This window comes from Amblyraja radiata, chromosome 25, assembly GCF_010909765.2.
Source record: "Amblyraja radiata isolate CabotCenter1 chromosome 25, sAmbRad1.1.pri, whole genome shotgun sequence".
NCBI classification, from domain to species: Eukaryota; Metazoa; Chordata; class Chondrichthyes; order Rajiformes; family Rajidae; genus Amblyraja; species Amblyraja radiata.
In genome coordinates, this window is record NC_045980.1 from 32,719,663 (window position 1) to 32,738,648 (window position 18,986).

General features: G+C 45.4%; 2 protein-coding genes across 4 annotated transcripts in view; one reads left to right on the plus strand and one right to left on the minus strand.

The window, feature by feature from the left end:
• The first annotated feature begins 21 nt into the window (after positions 1–21).
• Positions 22–16,431, plus strand: mmab (metabolism of cobalamin associated B). 3 transcript variants are annotated; one of them, XM_033043780.1, is made up of 9 exons: positions 22–205; positions 3,070–3,131; positions 3,716–3,809; positions 4,928–4,985; positions 8,377–8,449; positions 9,869–9,966; positions 10,654–10,718; positions 13,839–13,898; positions 14,808–16,431. In XM_033043780.1, exons 1-9 carry the CDS (start codon positions 84–86, stop codon positions 14,896–14,898), a joined length of 723 nt encoding a protein of 240 aa, XP_032899671.1. In that variant the 5' UTR covers positions 22–83; the 3' UTR covers positions 14,899–16,431. The 3 variants fall into 3 exon arrangements, with proteins under 3 accessions (XP_032899671.1, XP_032899672.1, XP_032899673.1); XM_033043781.1 differs by having other exon boundaries at positions 23–199; XM_033043782.1 differs by having other exon boundaries at positions 23–193.
• Positions 16,432–16,956: 525 nt separating this feature from the next.
• The window catches only part of ube3b (ubiquitin protein ligase E3B), a 52,318-nt gene continuing 50,288 nt past the window's right edge, over positions 16,957–18,986 (minus strand). Inside the window, exon 28 of the mRNA XM_033043783.1 lies at positions 16,957–18,375. Within this exon, the coding sequence (XP_032899674.1) occupies positions 18,184–18,375 (192 nt within the window). The 3' untranslated portion in view covers positions 16,957–18,183. The remainder of the gene's footprint in view (positions 18,376–18,986) is intronic.

An 18,986-nucleotide genomic window follows, 5' to 3' on the forward strand; every position in this document is an offset into this window, starting at 1 on the left:
ATTGCCGGGTGGGCGCCGGCCAATCAGCGCGAGGGGGAAGGGGGGGGCGTCGCTCGTGCTCCGGGCGGTTGGTGATTGGCGCCATGTATTGGGGGTGCGCACGCCTGGTTGCCCCTCTCTGCCGCCGCCGCCGCCCACCCATCGCCGCTTTGCTATGGACCAGGCGCGGCTACAGCAACATGGACGGGGACAGGGACAGGGACAGGTGAGGCCCGGCTCTATCCCAGGGAGGAGGAGACTGAGACTGCCCTTGCCACAGGCCGTGGGGAGCGAGCTGTCCTTTGGCTGGGCCGTGGCCCACAGAGAGTCAAACAGGCCCTTCGGCCCAACTTGCCCACACTGGCCAACAAAATGTCCCAGCTGCACTAGTCCCACCTACCCACGTTAGGTCCATATCCCTCCTAACCTGTCCTATCCATCCACTTGTATAAATTCAAGGTTGGGATAGTCCCTGCCTCAACTACTTCCAATGGCAGCTTGTTCCATACACCCAAGTTTGTCTGAAAAAGTGACCTCTCAGATACCAAATGTTTCCCCTTCACCATAAGCCTATGTCCTCTAGTCCTGGAATCCCCTAGTGTGGGCAAGAGTCTCTGTGCATCTACCCGATGTATTCCTCTCATTCTCAATTCATGTAGCAAAGGGCATGGTGGATGGGGTTTTGTATGAAGTGGTGCAGAATGTAGAAACAAGGAACTGCAGGTGCTGGTCTACACAAAAGGACGCAAAGAGCTGGAGTAAAGGGCCTGTCCCACTGTACGAGTTCTCCCGAGTTTCCCCTGATTCGAACTTGGAGAATTACGGTAATGGCCACTCGTAGGTACTCGGGGCTCTCGTGGACAGTTTTAAACATGTTGAAAAGTCTTCACGAGCTTACCGCGTTCCCCGAGTACCTGTTGTTAGCGTTACGAGCCACTAAGAGACGTCCCGAGCTCCGGCGTACCCGCAACGTACATTCTATGTGCTTACCACGAGTTTGATTTTTTTTTAAACTCGGGAGAGCTCTTGAATTAGCTTGTACAGTGGGACAGCCCCATAGCTCAATGGGTCAGGCAGCATCTCTGGAGAACATGGATAGGTGACGTTTCGGGTTAGGCTGAAGAAGGGTCCCGATCCAAAACGTCACCTATCCATGTTCTCCATAGTTGGTGTAGACCCGATCCATTCCTCTCATGACTTTATACACCAAGGAATCAGATGTTAGAGGTTATGGGGAGAATGCAGGAGAATGAGGTTAGGAGGGAAAGATAGATCAGCCATAATTGAATGGCCTCATTCTATTTCTGTTATGACCTTATGAATAGAGTCCCAGCTTGCTCAACCTCTCCCTGTAGGTCAGACCGTCTAGTCCTGGCAACATCCTCGTAAATCTTCTCTGTATCCTTTTCCAGCTCGATAACATCTTTCCCGAAACATGGTGCCCAGAACTGAACATAATACTCTAAATGCAGCCTCACCAACAACTGCAACATGACCACTCAACTTCTTTACTCAATACTCTGACTGATGGTCAATGTGCCAAAAGTCTTTTTGACCACCCTATCTACCTGCGACTCCAGCTTTAAGGAACCGTTCACCCACACTCCAAGATCCCTCTGCTCGACAACACTCCACAGATGCCTACCATTCACTGTGTAGGTCCTGCTCTTGTTACACTTCCCAAAATGCAACACCTCACATTTCTCTGTCTTAAATTCCATCAACCATTCCTCAGCCCACCTGGCCAATCGATCAAGATCCTGCTGCCATTTTTCACAACCATCTTCACTATCTGCAAAACCACGCACTTTTGTATCATCAGCAAACTTGCTAATCTTGCCCTGTATGTTCTCATCCAAATCATTGACGTAGATGACAAACAGTAACGGGCCCAGCACTGAACTCTGAGGCACACCACCAGTCACAGGCCTCCAGTCTGAGAAGCAACCTTCCACCATCACACACTGCTTCCTTCCATTAAGCCAATTTTCTATCCATTCAGCTATCTCTCCTTGGATCCCATGTGATCTACCCTTCCAGAGCAGCCTACCATGTGGAACCTTGTTGAACGTGTTGCTGAAGTTCACATATACATCTGCAGCTCTGCCCTCATTGACCTTTTTGGTCACGTCTTCAAAAAAACTCAAATCAGATTTGTAAGACATGACCTCCCACGTACAAAACCATGTTGACTATCCCTTGTCCATCTAAATGCAGATGTATCCTATCCCTCAGAATACTCTCTAGTAACTTTCCAACTACAGATGTTAAACTCACTGGCCTATAGTTCCCAGCAATTTCTCTGCAGCTCTTCTTAAATAGTGGCACAAGATTTGCCACCCTCCTATCTTCCGGCACCTCCCCTACCCTAGTTCACCAACTAGTTTCAATGGCCTCCTGATTAATTTTACTGCTTCAATACCTCTTTGTCACCTTCCCCATGGCCAACAATGAACCATTCTACATTTCCTTATCATCGTCTGCTTTGATCTGTCGTTTTCACACCTCATCCTTCCATACCCCAAGTGTCCCTCTTCCCCATAGCCAACAATGGTTCATTGTTGGCTATGGGGAAGGTGACGAGTCATACAAACATTAAAATTAATCAGGAGGACAGTGAAACTAGTAGAACCAGAGTTGGGGAGGGATGGAGAGAGAGGGAGAGTATCTGCAGTTCCCTCCTACACATAATGAGGTAGAGTTGAATTGGACAGTGTCCTCTAGTGTGTAGTATATAACTGGTGTATGGGTGATCGCTGGTTGGCGTGGGCCGAAGGGCCTGTTTCCGTGCTATATTTCTAAACTAAACCAAGGTGGAAGGGAGTGAACCATTATTTCTCAATTTGGTTATTGAAGACCATTTTTTTCCCTTGACTTAATTCTGATACCATATGTTGTCTAATTTGGCACCTGGTTACTGCTGTTAGCCAACTATGCAGCAGCTGTGTAGACTAGGATCTGATAAACGATGATACAACACATGGATTGAAACGCTTTCATTTAAGCTTTTGGACTCTGCAGAATGTTGTTGTCTTGGAGCTGTCATCGGAATGAATCGCTACACTATTTTTTCTTTTGCTTGCATTGCAGTTCTAACACCAATGCAGTGAAGCCCAAAGCTCCAAAGATTTACACCAAAACAGGAGACAAAGGTTTGTACCTGTGACAAATTTGTTTGCTTGATTGTTGTGAGGAAGGAATTTCTTTGCTTATTAGAGAATCCTTTAAATTTGCTCATCCAGCATCATGAGGGAATCAGTCTGAAGAAGGGCCTCGACCCGAAACGTCACGCATTCCTTCTCCCCAGAGATGCTGCCTGTCCCGCTGAGTTACTCCAGCATTTTGTGTCTACCATCACGAGGGAAAATGCAGGCAGTAGACAAGAACGTTCATTAATAATGAAGATTGTATTGAATTAACCTTTTGCACTTGAGCAGCATTTGTCCCTAAATTTCCCTTCCCGTCCTTTCAGCTCAGGCTGACCATGCTCCTGTCTCTCCCCTTGCCTTCTACCTACATTCTTAAACAATTCACACCTCGTCAATCCTCTAGCTTCACACTTAGTCTCATTTAGTTTCGAGATCCAGCATGGAAACAGGCTCTTCGGCCCATCCAGTCTGCACCCAGTTTAACATAATGTTGCTTATTGCTTGGATATGTCATAATTTCTATGTACAGTATAGTAATATCCAGCATGAAAATATACTATTAATTTTAATAATCCCACCCTTAAAAGGGTATTCCAGCACATTCACTGGAGAACGCAGGCAAAAGGATGATAATGTGTTTGACGCGTTGGGCAGTACGGATGAATTGACGTCTGCAATCGGGTAAGTAACATTTTGGACCTTGTTTGGTTTTCTATCTCCAGTAAAGGACATTGAGGTTCAGCACGCAACAAACGCTGGTTAGCACGCAACAAAAACCTTTTAACTGTACCTCGGTACAGGTGTCAGTAAACTAAACATTGAAGTTGCTGGAGTAGGAAGTTCAATCACTAGATTGGCAGCATGTGGAGCATTGTCTCAAGTGCTCATAAGCAATGGGAGGACGGTGGAGAGGATAGCATTGGACTTCCACCCCTACATGTGTGAAAATTGCCAATTATGAGGGTATTTGAAAAAGCAAGTGCTGGTCATGCCTTCATTGAATTATTTAATAGTGCTTAAACACTAGTCTGTTAAGTAAGGGCTAGGCTCAACGCAGCACCATGGAAGGGAACATAAGTAGTAACTATCTCTGAGAGGAAATAAAAATATGGGTGTCGGGGGTTATGGGGAGAAGGCGGGAGAACGGGGGCGAGGAAAAGATGGATCGTCCATGATTGAATGGTGTCGTAGACTTGATGGTCCAAATGGCCTAATTTTGCTCCTATAACATGAAAATATGGCAAAGTTATGAGGGGTGGAAAAAAAAATATACCAGGTGGGAAAAGCCGACTATTCTGAATCACCCTGGAACTGTCGTCTTCTGCCACTTTCTCTGTGTTCTGCAATATACCAATCGTGGTGTGCATTGTACTGGTGAACCCTTCATTACTGGGACCTTTTTTAGTCTCTGCTATTAGTTGAGATTTTGCAGAAGTGAAGAGAATATACTGTTTGTTCAAGTCAATGTGAATATCAAAAACGGAGTTAGCAAATAGGATAATGACTCCAAATACTTTTAATTTTGCTAATCCCAAACTTTTCAGTGTTTCTCCTTTTTTATTGGCACCACATTTTTCTGCCTCACATAAAACTTTTTTTTAACTAAATTTAACACCTGGTATTGGTGCACAGCTCACAATACTGTGCAGTCTGCTTGGAAACTGTAAAGATGTTCTAATATATAGCTTCCATTCCTGGGAAGATGGGGGAGGGCTTAGAAATTTAAAAAAAAATAGAATGAATGTTAAACTTAGCTGTTCATATTTGCAGTGGAGTGTTTATCACCTGCTTTCTTTCAGGCTGGCAATGGAGTTCTGCTTGGAAAAAGGTCATGAGTTTGTGGACGAGCTGCATGAGGTACAATGAATTAAATGAAGGCGGGGGTGGGGGGCTTTTTATCACGAGTGCACATGGCTTTTGGACCTCTTATCTAGTCCCCTACGTGTGCAATTGTACAAAACCACACATGTCTGAAGAAAAGTCTTGACCCGAAACACCACCTATTCCATTTCTCCAGAGATGCTGTCTGACCTGCTGAGTTACTCCAGCTTTTTGTGTCGATCCACAGAAAGGTTATATTTCGTTTCATCAAGAGTTAAACATGGTGTTATCAGAATTTTCAAGAGTTAGATTTGACAAACATTTCGGCAAGAACATGGATAGGATAGGTTTAGAGGTATATGGGGTGAATGCAGGCAGGTGGAACTAGAGTAGATGGAGCATGTTGGTTGGTGTGGGCAAGTTTGGCCGAAGACCCTGTTTCCTTGCTGTACGATTCTATAACTCTGCAAAACCAGCCTTGTGTTTTCCGGAACGCAGGTTAAAAGGATTGAAGATAGACACAAAATGCTGGAGTAGCTCAGTGGGTCAGGCAACATCTTTGGAGAGGAGGAATGGGTGACGTTTAGATTACCTTAAAATTGGAGCTGGTTCACAAGAGGTGCTGGAGCGGGCCATTCGGCCCTTCAAGCCAGCACCATTCAATATGATCATGGCTGATCATCTAAAATCAGTACTCCGTTCCTGGTTTTTCCCCATATCGCTTGATTCCTTTAGCCCTAAGAGCTAAATCTAACTCCCTCGTGAAAACATCCAGTGAATTGGCCTCCACTGCCTTCTGTGGCAGAGTATTCCACAGATTCACAACACTCTGGGTGAAAAACTTTTTCCTCATCTCAGTCATAAATGGCCTGCCCCTTATTAGTACCCTTAGTTCATTTTTTTTATTATGAGAATTTTGGCTAGATTAGGATACCCGGGAATGAAGTTGTGTGTGTGGGGGGTTAAGTTTCATACCAAAATGATCTAATCGAATAACAGGCCAGACACAAAGGGTTGAATGTTCCTTTCTTGTTTGTGTTGGATAATAATAATAATAATAATGGATGGGATTTATATAGCGCCTTTCTAAAATACTCAAGGCGCTTTACATCGCATTATTCATTCACTCCTCAGTCACACTCGGTGGTGGTAAGCTACTTCTGCAGCCACAGCTGCCCTGGGGCAGACTGACGGAAGCGTGGCTGCTAATCTGCGCCTACGGCCCCTCCGACCACCACCAATCACTCACACACATTCACACACAGGCAAAGGTGGGTGAAGTGTCTTGCCCAAGGACACAACGACAGTATAATAATAATAATAATAAATTTTATTTAATGGGCGCCTTTCACACATCTCAAGGACACCTTACATAGGTTAATAGAAATAAAAACATATAATCAGAATAAAATAAGTAATAAAGACATCACAGAGACACAAATTAAAAACAGAATTCATTCCAAAAACAGAAAATCAAAAACACAGTGTGAAGAGGGAGCAGCGGCAACCAAATCGTGCCAGCGTCCACTCTCTCTTCACGGCAGCCATCTTGGACACAAACTTACAGGATTACATTAGACTAAAAAATCATCCCCCCACAATGGATAGCACTGTGGAGGAAGGCACAATGTCCAGTCCCCATCCCCAGTTCACCCCAAAGTCAGGCCTATTGAGGCCACCGCAGTTGCCTCTACGGAGGCCCGATGTTCCTGGCCGTTCTCACCGGGTGGTCTTGCCCCGGCGTCGGGAGAGTCCTCTCGGCGGCTGGGCTACCTGGAACGGCCGCTTCCTAGCTTGAGACCGCGGCTTCCGGAGCCGACAAGGCCGCGCCGGTTTGGAGCTCCTAGGCTCCCGATGTTAAAGCCGGCACCGCCCGCTCCGCTCCGCAGACCCGCAGCCCGGGGATGTTGCTCTCGCCGGTCCGGTTCACCAGAGCTCCAGCGCGTCGCTCCAGCGCGGCGACCCAGGCAAGGCATCGCCCGCTCCACTCCGCTCCGCGATAGCGCTCCAACACTGTGCCGCCACCGAGGCCAAGCTGCTGGGCGGTGCCCGCCAGGAAACGGCGCTCCAAGCCCGCTGGTAGGCCACGAGGACGGGTCAGCGGGCAGCCCGGAGAAAAAGCTGCCTCACCGACCAGGTAGGGACCTAGAAATAAAGTTGAGACCTACCCCCCACATTAAAAGGTCCATATCCCCTACAAACGAAAAACAGGACTCACTAAAATCTATAAAAAAAACGAATTAAAACGGACGGCTGCTGGCTAGCAGCCGTTCACCAAGATGGCTCCTCCTCCTGTATACACACCAAGCGGGATTCGAACCGGCTACCTTCCGGTCGCCAGCCGAACACTTAGCCCATTGTGCCATCTGTCGTCCCTAATGTGGGGTGGGTGAGTGTAGATGTGAGCCATGGGAGGGGTCAGAAACATAGGGGATCCGACCCAAAACCTCACCTAATTTTCTCCAGAGTTGCTGCCTGACCCGCTGAGTTACATTTTGTGTCTATCTTCAGGAACACGAGCAGGGTTTTAGTCTTTTTGTTTAGACATACAGCCTGGAACTTCAACCCACCGAGTCCTCATCGACCAGTGATCTCCACACACAAGCACTGTCCCACACAAACACTGGGGACAACTTACAATTTTACCGAAGCCAATTAACCTACAAACCTGTACGTCTTTTGAATGTGGGAGGAAACGGGAGCACCCGGGGAAAACACAGGCAGGTCACAGGGATGAACGTAGAAATGCCATATAGGCAGCACCTGTTGTCAGGATGGAACCCGGGTCTCTGGTGCTGTAGCTTGTGTGTTTCACTTGGCCGTAAAACACTGAAACCTACAAGCTGAAATTGACCAGCTTCTATTTCCTGTCCCTTTAAACTCAGTGGGGCCCGCGAAGGGGTCCAATCTGGCCCGCGGGATTATTTTGGGGACAAAAGTGTATATTCACGACCGTTTATTATGTATCTGTACGGTAGCCACTCTCTCTCTCTCTCTCTGTCCGTGTCGCCTGCTGCGCCGGCAGGGACGCTCATCCACCGCTCCATGATTGGCCGGCGGTTGCCAAGGGGACTGTTGCCCCGGGCAACAGCTGTCAAAGATGCAAGATGGTGGCGGAGCGCTCCGTGATTGGCCCATGGTTGCAATGGGGACGGTTGTCCCCGGCAACCGCTGTCAAACAGACAAGATGGCGGCGCTGAGCTCCCCTTGGCCTCAGGCTGGCTGACTGGCATGCGCACGTGCACAACTGATCCGGGCCACATAAAGTTCTATTTTGCCCAATCCGACATAAAATGAGTTTGACACCCCTGCTTTAAACTCTGTGTTCACTGCCAGATCCATTATGCGATGATCGTGATGTGCAATTCATTGCTCCTATTTGATGCATTTGTCCATGTACCATGTTAAATACTTTTTTTCCCTGTAGATCCAGTGTGTGTTGCAGGATGTTGGGTCCAATGTGGCTACTCCCATTTCCTCTGCGCGAGAGAGCCATCTCAGTAAGTTATTTTTCAAGGAAATCCATTAAAGATGATTGTGTACATTTTATTTCCCTAGTTTGTTCAGATTCCTTATTGTTCCTATCCTTTTCCACGTACACCAGTGATCAAGCATCTTTCTTTACTTTAGAGATACAGTGCGGAAACAAGCCTTACGGCCACCGAGTCTGCACCGACTAGCGATCATCTTGTACACTAGCACTATGCTGCACACTAGGGCAATTAACAATGTCACAGGGAGAACATACAAACTCCATACAGGCAAGCACCCATAGTCAGGATTGAACTCTGGCCAGTGGCGCTGTAAGGCAGCAACTCTACTGCCATGCCACCCTAAACTCCTCCATAACTCTTGCAGGAACTGTCTTGAATGGAGTCATGGTGAATATTTTAGAATAGTGCCTGTTCACTCGCTCCACCTGTCGTATTTTATGGCACTGACTTACTAAATAACTGAAATGTGGGTTAGTTCTGTTGATGTAGTCCCATCAGTATTGAGCCATGCTTGCCACAAGATGGTGCTGGAGTTAGTGAAACTCGCCTCAGCTCAGTACCGCTCCATTACACAGACGTAGTTTTTAACATAGAATACAACAGAAGCAGAATTGATCGCACTATCAAGTATTGGTGCCTCAAAACACTACTTGGTGCACTCTTTGTAAGGGGGGTTGTATTTAGTGAAAATCAAACAAATGATAAGTTTTCACTTTAGATATACAGCATAGTAACAGGCCCTTCAGCCCACCTAGTCCGCGCTGACCACTGATCACCCGTCCACAGCTATGTTATCCCAGTTTTGCATCCAATGCAGTAGGGACAATTTATAGAAACCAATTAACCTACAAACTTGCACGTTTTTGGAATGCGAGTGGACACCCGTAGAAAACCACGCAGTCACAGGGGGAACGTACAACCCTTCTGAAGAAGGGTTTTGGCCCGAAACGTTGCCTATTTCCTTCGCTCCATGGATGCTGCTGCACCCGCTGAGTTTCTCCAGCATTTTTGTGTACTTTCGATTTTCCAGCATCTGCAGTTCCTTCTTAAACACATACAAACCCAATACTGTTAGAACCCAGAATTGAACCCGGGTCTCTGGCACTGTAGGGCAGCAGCTCTGCTACTGTGCCACCCTGAGTAATTATGGGTGTTAGATATGCAAATGCTGAGTACTCAGTAGGTTAGGCAGCTTCTGCAGAAGAGACAGTTAACGGTCCACCCTCTGGTAAAGGGCCTTAATGTTAATTTTGTTTCCCTTTCTGCAGAAACAGCCTGATCTGAGTGTTTGCAGCATTTTCTGCTTCAAGTATTTATGGTCCTTTATAAGCCATCGTATTGAACTAACCAGGAGTGAAGTTAGCTTGCAGAATATTTGATCAGTTGGTGCGTTGAAAATGTTGTGTGTCCTTTTGTATTTATTAGAGAGGACAGCATTTAGTGGAAAGCCAGTAATCGAGCTGGAACAGTGGATTGATCGCTATACAGAGCAGCTCCCACCTCTGACGAACTTCATCTTACCGGTATGTACATCACGAGAGTCACTTCATTATGTTGAGCTGAAATCTAGTTTCGTTTGGAGATACAGCATGGAAACAGGCCCTTTGGCCCACTTAGTCCGTGCTGACCAGCCATCACCCATATGTGAGTTCTATCGTGCACACTAGGGCCAATTTACAGAGACCAGTTAACCAACAAACCCACACGTCTTTGGAATGTGGGGGGAAACTGGAGCATCTCCCTTCTACCTTCAGGTAGAAGGTACAGGAGCCTGAAGACTGCAACGACCAGGTTCAGGAATAGCTACTTCCCCACAGCCATCAGGCTATTAAACCTGGCTCGGACAAAACTCTGAACATTAATAACCCATTATCTGTTATTTGCACTTTATCACTTTATTTATTCATGTGTTTTGTAGTCAATGCCTACTTCTGTTGTGCTGAAGCAAAGCAAGAATTTCATTGTCCTATCAGGGACACATGACAATAAACTCACTTGAACTTGAACACCCGGAGGAAACCCACGCGGTCACAGGGTTAACGTACAAACTCTGTACAGACAGCACGTGTAGTGGTAATTGGTCGCAGGCACTGTGAGGCAGCAACTCTGCACCACCGTGCCACTGCACCACCGCAGTTTATGTTTCAGCACGCACTGCCTTCACCGTTGAGATGGCTTTGTCATTCTTGTTAAATGCTTTACTTTCACAGTCGGGAGGAAAATGCAGCGCGACCCTGCACCTGGCCCGATCGATTTGTCGCAGGGCCGAGAGGAGGTATGTTAACGAGTAGAATCTCATTCTCCCTCTCCAACTATGTGACTTTTGTGTTTAAGTGATAGGAGCAGAATTTGGCCATTCAGCCCATCATGTCTACTTTGCCATTCAATCATGTTGGAGCTATCTGTCCCTCCTAACCCCATTCTCCTGCCTTCTCCCCATAACCATGGACACCTATACTAATCAATAATCTGTCTATCACGGCCTTAAAAATATCTATTTTCAAGGCAGTGGCCTCCACAGCCTTCCACAGATTCACCATCCCCAGACAAAATAAATTCCTCCTCATCACCTTCCTAAAGGAATGTTTAAGAGGGAACTGCAGATGCTGGAAAATTGGAGGTAGACAAAAATGCTGGAGAAACTCAGTGGGTGAGGCAGCATCTATGGAGCGAAGGAAATAGGCAACGTTTCGACCGACTGTCTGAAGAAGGGTCTCGACCCGAAACGTTGCCTATTTCCTTCGCTCCATAGATGCTGCCTCACCCGCTGAGTTTCTCCAGCATTTTTGTCTACCTTCCTAAAGGAACGTCCTTTAATTCTGAGGTGATGACCTCTGGTCCTAGACTCTCCCACTGGTGGAAACATCCTCTCCACATCCACTCTATCCAAGCCTTTCACTATTTGTTTCACTCGTTAGTGCTTTGTGTGTAGATGCCCATATATTGAATGTAAATGTATGGGGGAATTGTAACAAGGAAATGTTGCACTATTGTTCGATGGGCAGTCTTGTATCCACCCATATAGCCTTGTTTCGGGCACATCAAAGAAATCATCAGCTAAAGTGAAAATGAGATTCAGAGTGAAAATAAGCCTTTGCTTAGTTGCCACTTAATTTTGCTCGTCCCAAACCTGTGTGACAGCGGACATCCCCAGGCTCAATTCTTCTGGATCTCATCACGCTTAAAAATGACCAGTCGGGCCATTATTTTTATTGGGGCTGGGAGATAACCTGATAGCTCAGTTATCAGACGCCACCTGTCTGGGTATAGTTTAGTTGAGAGATACAGCGCGGAAACAGGCCCTTCAGCCCACCGAGTCCGCACCAAACAGCGATCCGGACCACTAGCACTATCCTACACACACTAGGGACAATTTACATTTATATCAAGCCAATTAACCTACAAACCTGTACGACTGGAGTGTGGGAGGAAACCGAAGATCTTGGAGAAAATCCACGCCGTCACTGGGAGAACGTTCAGACTCTGTACAGACAGCACCCGTAGTCAAGATCGAACCCGGGTCTCCGGCGCTGCAAGGCAGTAACTCTACCGCTGTGCCACCTTGCTGCCCCACTTATAAGGGAAGGAATATTGCTCTTGACCTGCAGATGAAGAATTGCCTTGGAATAATTGGGAGATGAGCTACAAAAATTGTACTCCGATACAAATCTTTTTTTGGCAACAACATTTTTAAAGAGTATACTTTCCGAGCCAGCAATATAATGTTGGGGCCACTGAGGTATAATTTGGTGCGGCTGTGACATCAATATTGGCGCATAAACCAAAGCAGCAGAATATTACACGCAACGGTTCCTTGCAAAGTACCAGGCAAAAAATACACTGGATTTTAGTGGATGCTAATTTTTCCCCTGAGACAACTGTGCACTGATACAAGTGGAGAAGGAAAGAAATCAAAACCACAAAGACATAACTGGCCCCAACTGGCTCAATTTCTCTCTGTTCTTCCAACCTTCTTACCCGTGATCTCGCAATGGATATTTTTATGGATGAATCTGTGGAATTCATTGCAACAGACGACTGTGGAGGCCAAGCCGCAAGGCTCAGTGCTGGGACCCCAGCTATTTACAATATATATTAATGATCTGGATGTGGGAATTGAAGGCAATATCTCCAAGTTTGCGGATGACACTAAGCTGGGGGGCAGTGTTAGCTGTGAGGAGGATGCTAGGAGACTGCAAGGTGCCTTGGATAGGCTGGGTGAGTGGGCAAATGTTTGGCAGATGCAGTATAATGTGGATAAATGTGAGGTTATCCATTTTGGTGGCAAAAACAGGAAAGCAGACTATTATCTAAATGGTGGCCGACTAGGAAAAGGGGAGATGCAGCGAGACCTGGGTGTCATGGTACACCAGTCATTGAAAGTAGGCATGCAGATGCAGCAGGCAGTGAAGAAAGCGAATGGTATGTTAGCTTTCATAGCAAAAGGATTTGAGTATAGGAGCAGGGAGGTTCTACTGCAGTTGTACAGGGTCTTGGTGAGACCACACCTGGAGTATTGCGTACAGTTTTGGTCTCCAAATCTGAGGAAGGACATTATTGCCATAGAGGGAGTGCAGAGAAGGTTCACCAGACTGATTCCTGGGATGTCAGGACTGTCTTATGAAGAAAGACTGGATAGACTTGGTTTATACTCTCTAGAATTTAGGAGATTGAGAGGGGATCTTATAGAAACTTACAAAATTCTTAAGGGGCTGGACAGGCTACATGCAGGAAGATTGCTCCCGATGTTGGGGAAGTCCAGGACAAGGGGTCACAGCTTAAGGATAAGGGGGAAATCCTTTAAAACCAAGATGAGAAGAACTTTTTTCACACAGAGAGTGGTGAATCTCTGGAACTCTCTGCCACAGAGGGTAGTCGAGGCCAGTTCATTGGCTATATTTAAGAGGGAGTTAGATGTGGCCCTTGTGGCTAAGGGGATCAGAGGGTATGGAGAGAAGGCAGGTACGGGATACTGAGTTGGATGATCAGCCATGATCATATTGAATGGCGGTGCAGGCTCGAAGGGCCGAATGGCCTACTCCTGCACCTAATTTCTATGTTTCTATGTTTCTAAAGTTAATCGATATTTTTAAGGCCGAGATTGATTAGTATGGGCGTTAGTGGGGAGAAGGCAGGAGAATGGGGGGTGAGAAAAGATAGATCAGCCATGATTGAATGGCGGAGAAGACTCGATGGGCCAAATAGCCTAATTCTGCTCCTATAACTTATGAACCCGCCTGTGCTGCTTCATGAGGTGCAGTTAGCACCTCAGCACAAAGCCAGGATCCTCTTCTCTCTTCAGACCAGTAGATAAGTACTGTGATTCAAGTATCCGTGAATTAAAATGATATTTTTGGCATTTCTACAAATCTGCATCGTCTCTTTTCTCCATTAGCATGATCTCCATCGTACAGTCCGGCGAAGCTGATCGCAATGCTGCAAGATACCTCAACAGGTAAACTCATGTTGTCCTATCAACTGTTACTGTCTATTGTAAGTTCACACGTTATAGGAGCCTACATAATTATCTGCTTTTCCTGCCTAATTTCTATTTCCAGTCAACTGGAATATCTTTGCAAAACTACGTAGATACCATTCGCATGCTTTAGAAGAAAACAATATTTTCTTGTCCATACCACAATTGGGGTTGGACAGGCTAGATGCAGGAAGATTGTTCCCGATGTTGGGGAAGTCCATGACAAAGGGTCACAGTTTAAGGATAAGGGGGAAATCCTTTAGGACCGAGATGAGAAAAACATTTTTCACACAGAGAGTGGTGAATCTGTGGAACTCTTTGCCACAGAAGGTAGTTGAGGCCAGTTCATTGGCTATATTTAAGAGGGAGTTAGATGTGGCCCTTGTGGCTAAAGGGATCAGGGGGAATGGAGAGAAGGCAGGTACGGGATACTGAGTTGGATGATCAGCCATGATCATATTGAATGGCGGTGCAGGCTCGAAGGGCCGAATGGCCTACTCCTGCACCTATTGTCTATGTTTCTAATTGCTGTGATGCAGTTAAGGGATGATAAGTTCATAAGTGATGGGAACAGAACTATTCCTTATTATTGTCAAAGCACTGTTTAACTACCCAGATTCTTTGTAAAAGTATTGCTGAACTGGACAATGGTAATCAAGAATATTTTGCCACATATCCATGTGATTCCCTGCCTATCCATATATTCATGGGCATGCAGCTAGCCGCATGGATATATGCAGTGGTGTGGATCAAGTGCAGGCAGATGGGATGAGTTTGACATTGTGTTTGGCACGGACTTTGTGGGCCGAAGGGCCTGCTCCTGTGCTGGACTGCACTCTATTCTGCGTCAATAATCACCTTCCTCGCCATTGACCTGTTTCGTCCCAGGCTAAGCGACTACCTGTTCACGTTGGCGCGATACGCTGCCATGAAGGAAGGGATGAAGGAGCACGTCTACAAGAGGAGAAATTACGATTAGCAGAGAGCTGCTGACTCTCCTTCATGAGAGGAGATGGGGCTTGGCCCCGTATCTGCTGATCTAAACACAGCCTATTAAACTGTAAGTGCAATTTTTCCTTGCACAATCAACAAAGGCATTTGAGATTTTTAAACTGAATCACTTTGAATTTCTGATTCTTGGAGATTGGGCTGTGTGATTGTGCTTCCATGTTTGTGTGGGGGGAATGTTTTTGTTTGTACATGCTTGTATTTGATATGGCTGATGGCAAAGGTGAGGTGCTGCCCATTGTGCCTTTATTGGGAAGCACTTCATGACCAAGGTTTAATCCTGGGGTTTAGGATGGAAAGACGCACTTAATGGAAAGCTGGGCAAAGCCAATCATCGGTATTTATAAAAATGTATCTTTGAGGTTGAATTTGTTTTCACTGGGTTTATAGTAAACCAGCTTGCATTCAAGCAGTTGTTTGTCCCTCATTTCTATACTAGAAAATTAATCATTCAAAAATAAATAAATAATGATTTAAAGCTGTGGTAGGCATGGGGTCTGAACCGTAAAAGTCGTAGACCAAAATGGTGGGGGGGGAGGTGGTAAAGGAAATAACCTTTTCTCAGAGCAAGAAGGAGGTATAGGAAATAATCTTTGTGCTCAAGTGAAGGGTTTCTCAGTACATTAGAGAACTTTCCTACTCTTTTTGATATGAGCGCTCCACATTTGAAGTTGGGCCTTGAATCATCGGGACAGAGTGTTGAATTTCTGGTACTCCAACATTCAGAACACTTTTTACTGCAACGAGAGACAATTTTCATGTTCCTTCACCAGTTTTATTTGTGGCCCGAGGCACTCAATTCAGTACTTTAGTACTATTCCAAATTAATTGTATTGACTCTTGTACAGTACGTCGCGGTAGAACTCTGATCCGAACTCCTAGCAGAGACAGCGTCCTATCAACAATCTTGGCAGATCTTCCTTTTGAGAATATAATATGGACTCCATTTCCCTATCTTACATACAAAGACCTGCTATTCTGAACCTACGGCTATGCAGGAGTATATAACCCATATCTATCCAGGTTATTGTGACAGATCTCTGGGGTGACGCAGTACTGGAGCACCTTTTGTATTAATAACTTGACGTATTGCATTAACAATTGTAGATGGTTTTTTAAGTACGAATGCCTTAGTTCTGTAAATTAGCACAATTTGCTTGGAAATGGGGGGGAAAAATACATGAAATGCATCAACTGAGAGCGGGCTCTGTGGTGAGGATGAAAGAACGAGACCAAGTGGAGATTAATTCTGAGAAATCCGTCACTTTTGGATGCACAGATTTTTTATTTTTGCAGATCATTCAGGTTATTTCCTTCAGCCCATTAAATTGCAATCAAGTGTTCATTTGCCGGCTAGTAAAATCTTTTAATGTCAGTTCATGACTGTGATCTCCCTGTGAGGCTTTCATTTTGTGACTTGTATTGAATTAAAAGTCTGAGTTGTAAATAAATATGCTGTAAAAAATGACTGGTTGGAAATAAATGATACTTTGAAAGCAGTGAATCTGTTCCAAATAACTGTCTCCTTCTGTTCTACACACTTCCTCCACCCCCATTCACTGTTTAAATCCTACCTTGGTTCGACTATAATGGTTGATTTCTTCAGTGACCTTGCCTGCAACACAGTCAGTCATGGGATGTTTCATTTGGATCATTTTCAGGGACATTCACAATATCTCAGGCGGCACGGTTGCTGCATTGGAAACCGAAGATCTCCCACGCAGGTGTGTAGGAAAGAACAGCAGATGCTGGTTTAAATCGAAGGTAGACACAAATTGCTGGAGTAACTCAGCGGGACAGGCAGCATCTCTGGAGAGAAGGAATCGGTGACATTTCGGGTCGAGACCTTTCTTCAGACTGATGGGGAGAACATACAAACGCCATACAGACAAGCATCCGTAGCCAAGATTGAACCCGGGTCTCTGGTGCTGTAAGGCAGCAAGTCTCCTGCTGCGTCACCGCAAGTTCGATCTTCATTTATAGACTGGATAAAACCCAGTGCAATGTACAAAGTCTCAAACACTCTGAATTAAAAATAAGTGGGGAACTTTATTAATGGATAAACCAGCTTAAAATATACATTAATGCCTGAGAAATTCACATTGGCTAGTCATAAATTACTTGAGTATTATATAGTAACCTTTTCTACCTTGCTATTCAAAATAATTAATATTACACAGAGATCGTATTGCCCGAAATAAGCTGGACCCTGCAGTTGTCGTTATCTGCAAAGCCCATTTAAAAAGGTTATTTTTACAATGAATAGACTAATTACTAAAACTTTTTTTTTAAATGGATGCGGTCTGTTTGAGATGAATCTGGAGTTAAACCAGATCCATTCTAAAATACATGATGTAATGGCTACTACATCACGAGGTTGTAGAATTCCACAATTTTCCGGGTTTCACTTGGTAAAATGAAGGGGAAATAAAGTTGATAGGATGGTGTTTTTGCTGGAACCCATTGCTAAAATAGGAGTCGGTGTTAAAATTTGCAGTGTAGTCTTTTCAATGACTTTTGGCATACACAGCAGCTTCCTATCAGCAAGGTGGCCTTGCAGGAACAGAGGTTTTTGTTCATTAAATTTGTGCGTTGATTCATCGTTCATTTTATAAATGCAACCAATGATAAGCCTGCTTAAAAAAAAGACACAAAGTACTAGAGTAACTAAGCATCTCTGAAGAACATGGAGAGGTGATGTTTCAGGTCGTGATCCTTCAGGGTCTCAACCCGAAACGTCACACCTCCATGTTCTCTGGAGATGCTGCCTGATCTGCCGAGCTACTGCAGCACTTTTTATTTTTGTAAACCAGCATCTGCAGTTCCTTGTGTCCACATAAGCCCGTTAATTCAGGTTGAGTGCAGTGATTGTTTCCTCAATGCTAACAAAAAATAAAAGATGGAATTAATTTTGCTAAACTTTCTAAATCACACAAATAATCCTGCACCATTCTCAGGTTTCAGATGAGCACCGTTACAGCCTTCAAGAAGAGCTGAAGTCATTTTGTTTTAAACCACGTTTGATATTGTGAAACGTTTCTGTAAGGATACCGAGTAGTCTCATCTTGGATGCATCTTTGTGCTCCATTTTAAATTTGTCTCAGTCACTGGGATGAATAAAACTGGATTCCAGACAGCCAGAATTCTGTTGTCAATGGAGTGAGATGTACAGTGAAGAGTGCTTGCTCAAAGTTCAGGAGGGTCCAGTACTGTATATAAAAGGTGTACGAGCCACCGTGTCCTTTTTCAACCAGGGTTAGGAGAGTTCAAATCCGGTGTTCATACTGATTGCATAGCGGAGTTTCTCTCTCAAGATGCTCTTCTTGCTGTAGTTAGGAAGCTTCAGGAGGTTGAAGCAGGTTGAGGAGGTCGGCAGCCGGCCGCCCGGCTCCTTCTTGCGGATGGTGAAGAAACCGCGCAGTACGCTACCCAGCGTATCCCCCGTGTCCTGAAACACACACGCAAACACGGTCTTAATCTCAAGCACAGCGCGGCGCCAGAGACCCAGGTACCGTCGGTGAGGAGATTGCCCATTCTCCCCGTGACCGTGTGGGGATTGGTTTAGGTTAGAGATACAGCGTGGAAACAGGCCCAGCGATCCCCGCACATTAACGCTATCCTACACGCACTAGGGACAATTTACACTTATGCCAAGCCAATTAACCTACAACCCTGTACGTCTTTGGAGTGTGGGCGGAAACCGAAGATCTCAAAGCAAACCCACGCAGCCACAGGGAGAACGTATAAGCTCGATACAGACGTAGTCGGGATCGAACCCAGATCTCTGCGCTGCAAACTGTTAAGTAGCAACTCCACCGCACTGCTCGTTTTCTCCGGGTGCTCCGGTTTCCTCCCACATCTCAAAGACATGTGGATCTGTAGGTTAATTGGCCTCTGTGTGTTTCTCTTTGCTCTGAGTGTGTTTCCATGCCGTATCTCTAAACTGAACACAGCTCAAAGGAAGAACATGTTTGTAAATTCAAATTAACTATCAGAATGTAGAATGCTTGTAAATGCATTCTATACGTAAACTTTCTCAGTGCCGTGTTCCAAATTTCA

Bases quoted from the DNA above. Each gene is read 5' to 3' on its own strand.
- mmab (XM_033043780.1), top strand. From the start codon at position 84: ATGTATTGGGGGTGCGCACGCCTGGTTGCCCCTCTCTGCCGCCGCCGC. The intron at 8,450-9,868 runs GTAAGTTATTTT...TGTATTTATTAG, and splicing joins TGCGCGAGAGAGCCATCTCA to AGAGGACAGCATTTAGTGGA. The intron at 10,719-13,838 runs GTATGTTAACGA...TTTCTCCATTAG, and splicing joins TGTCGCAGGGCCGAGAGGAG to CATGATCTCCATCGTACAGT.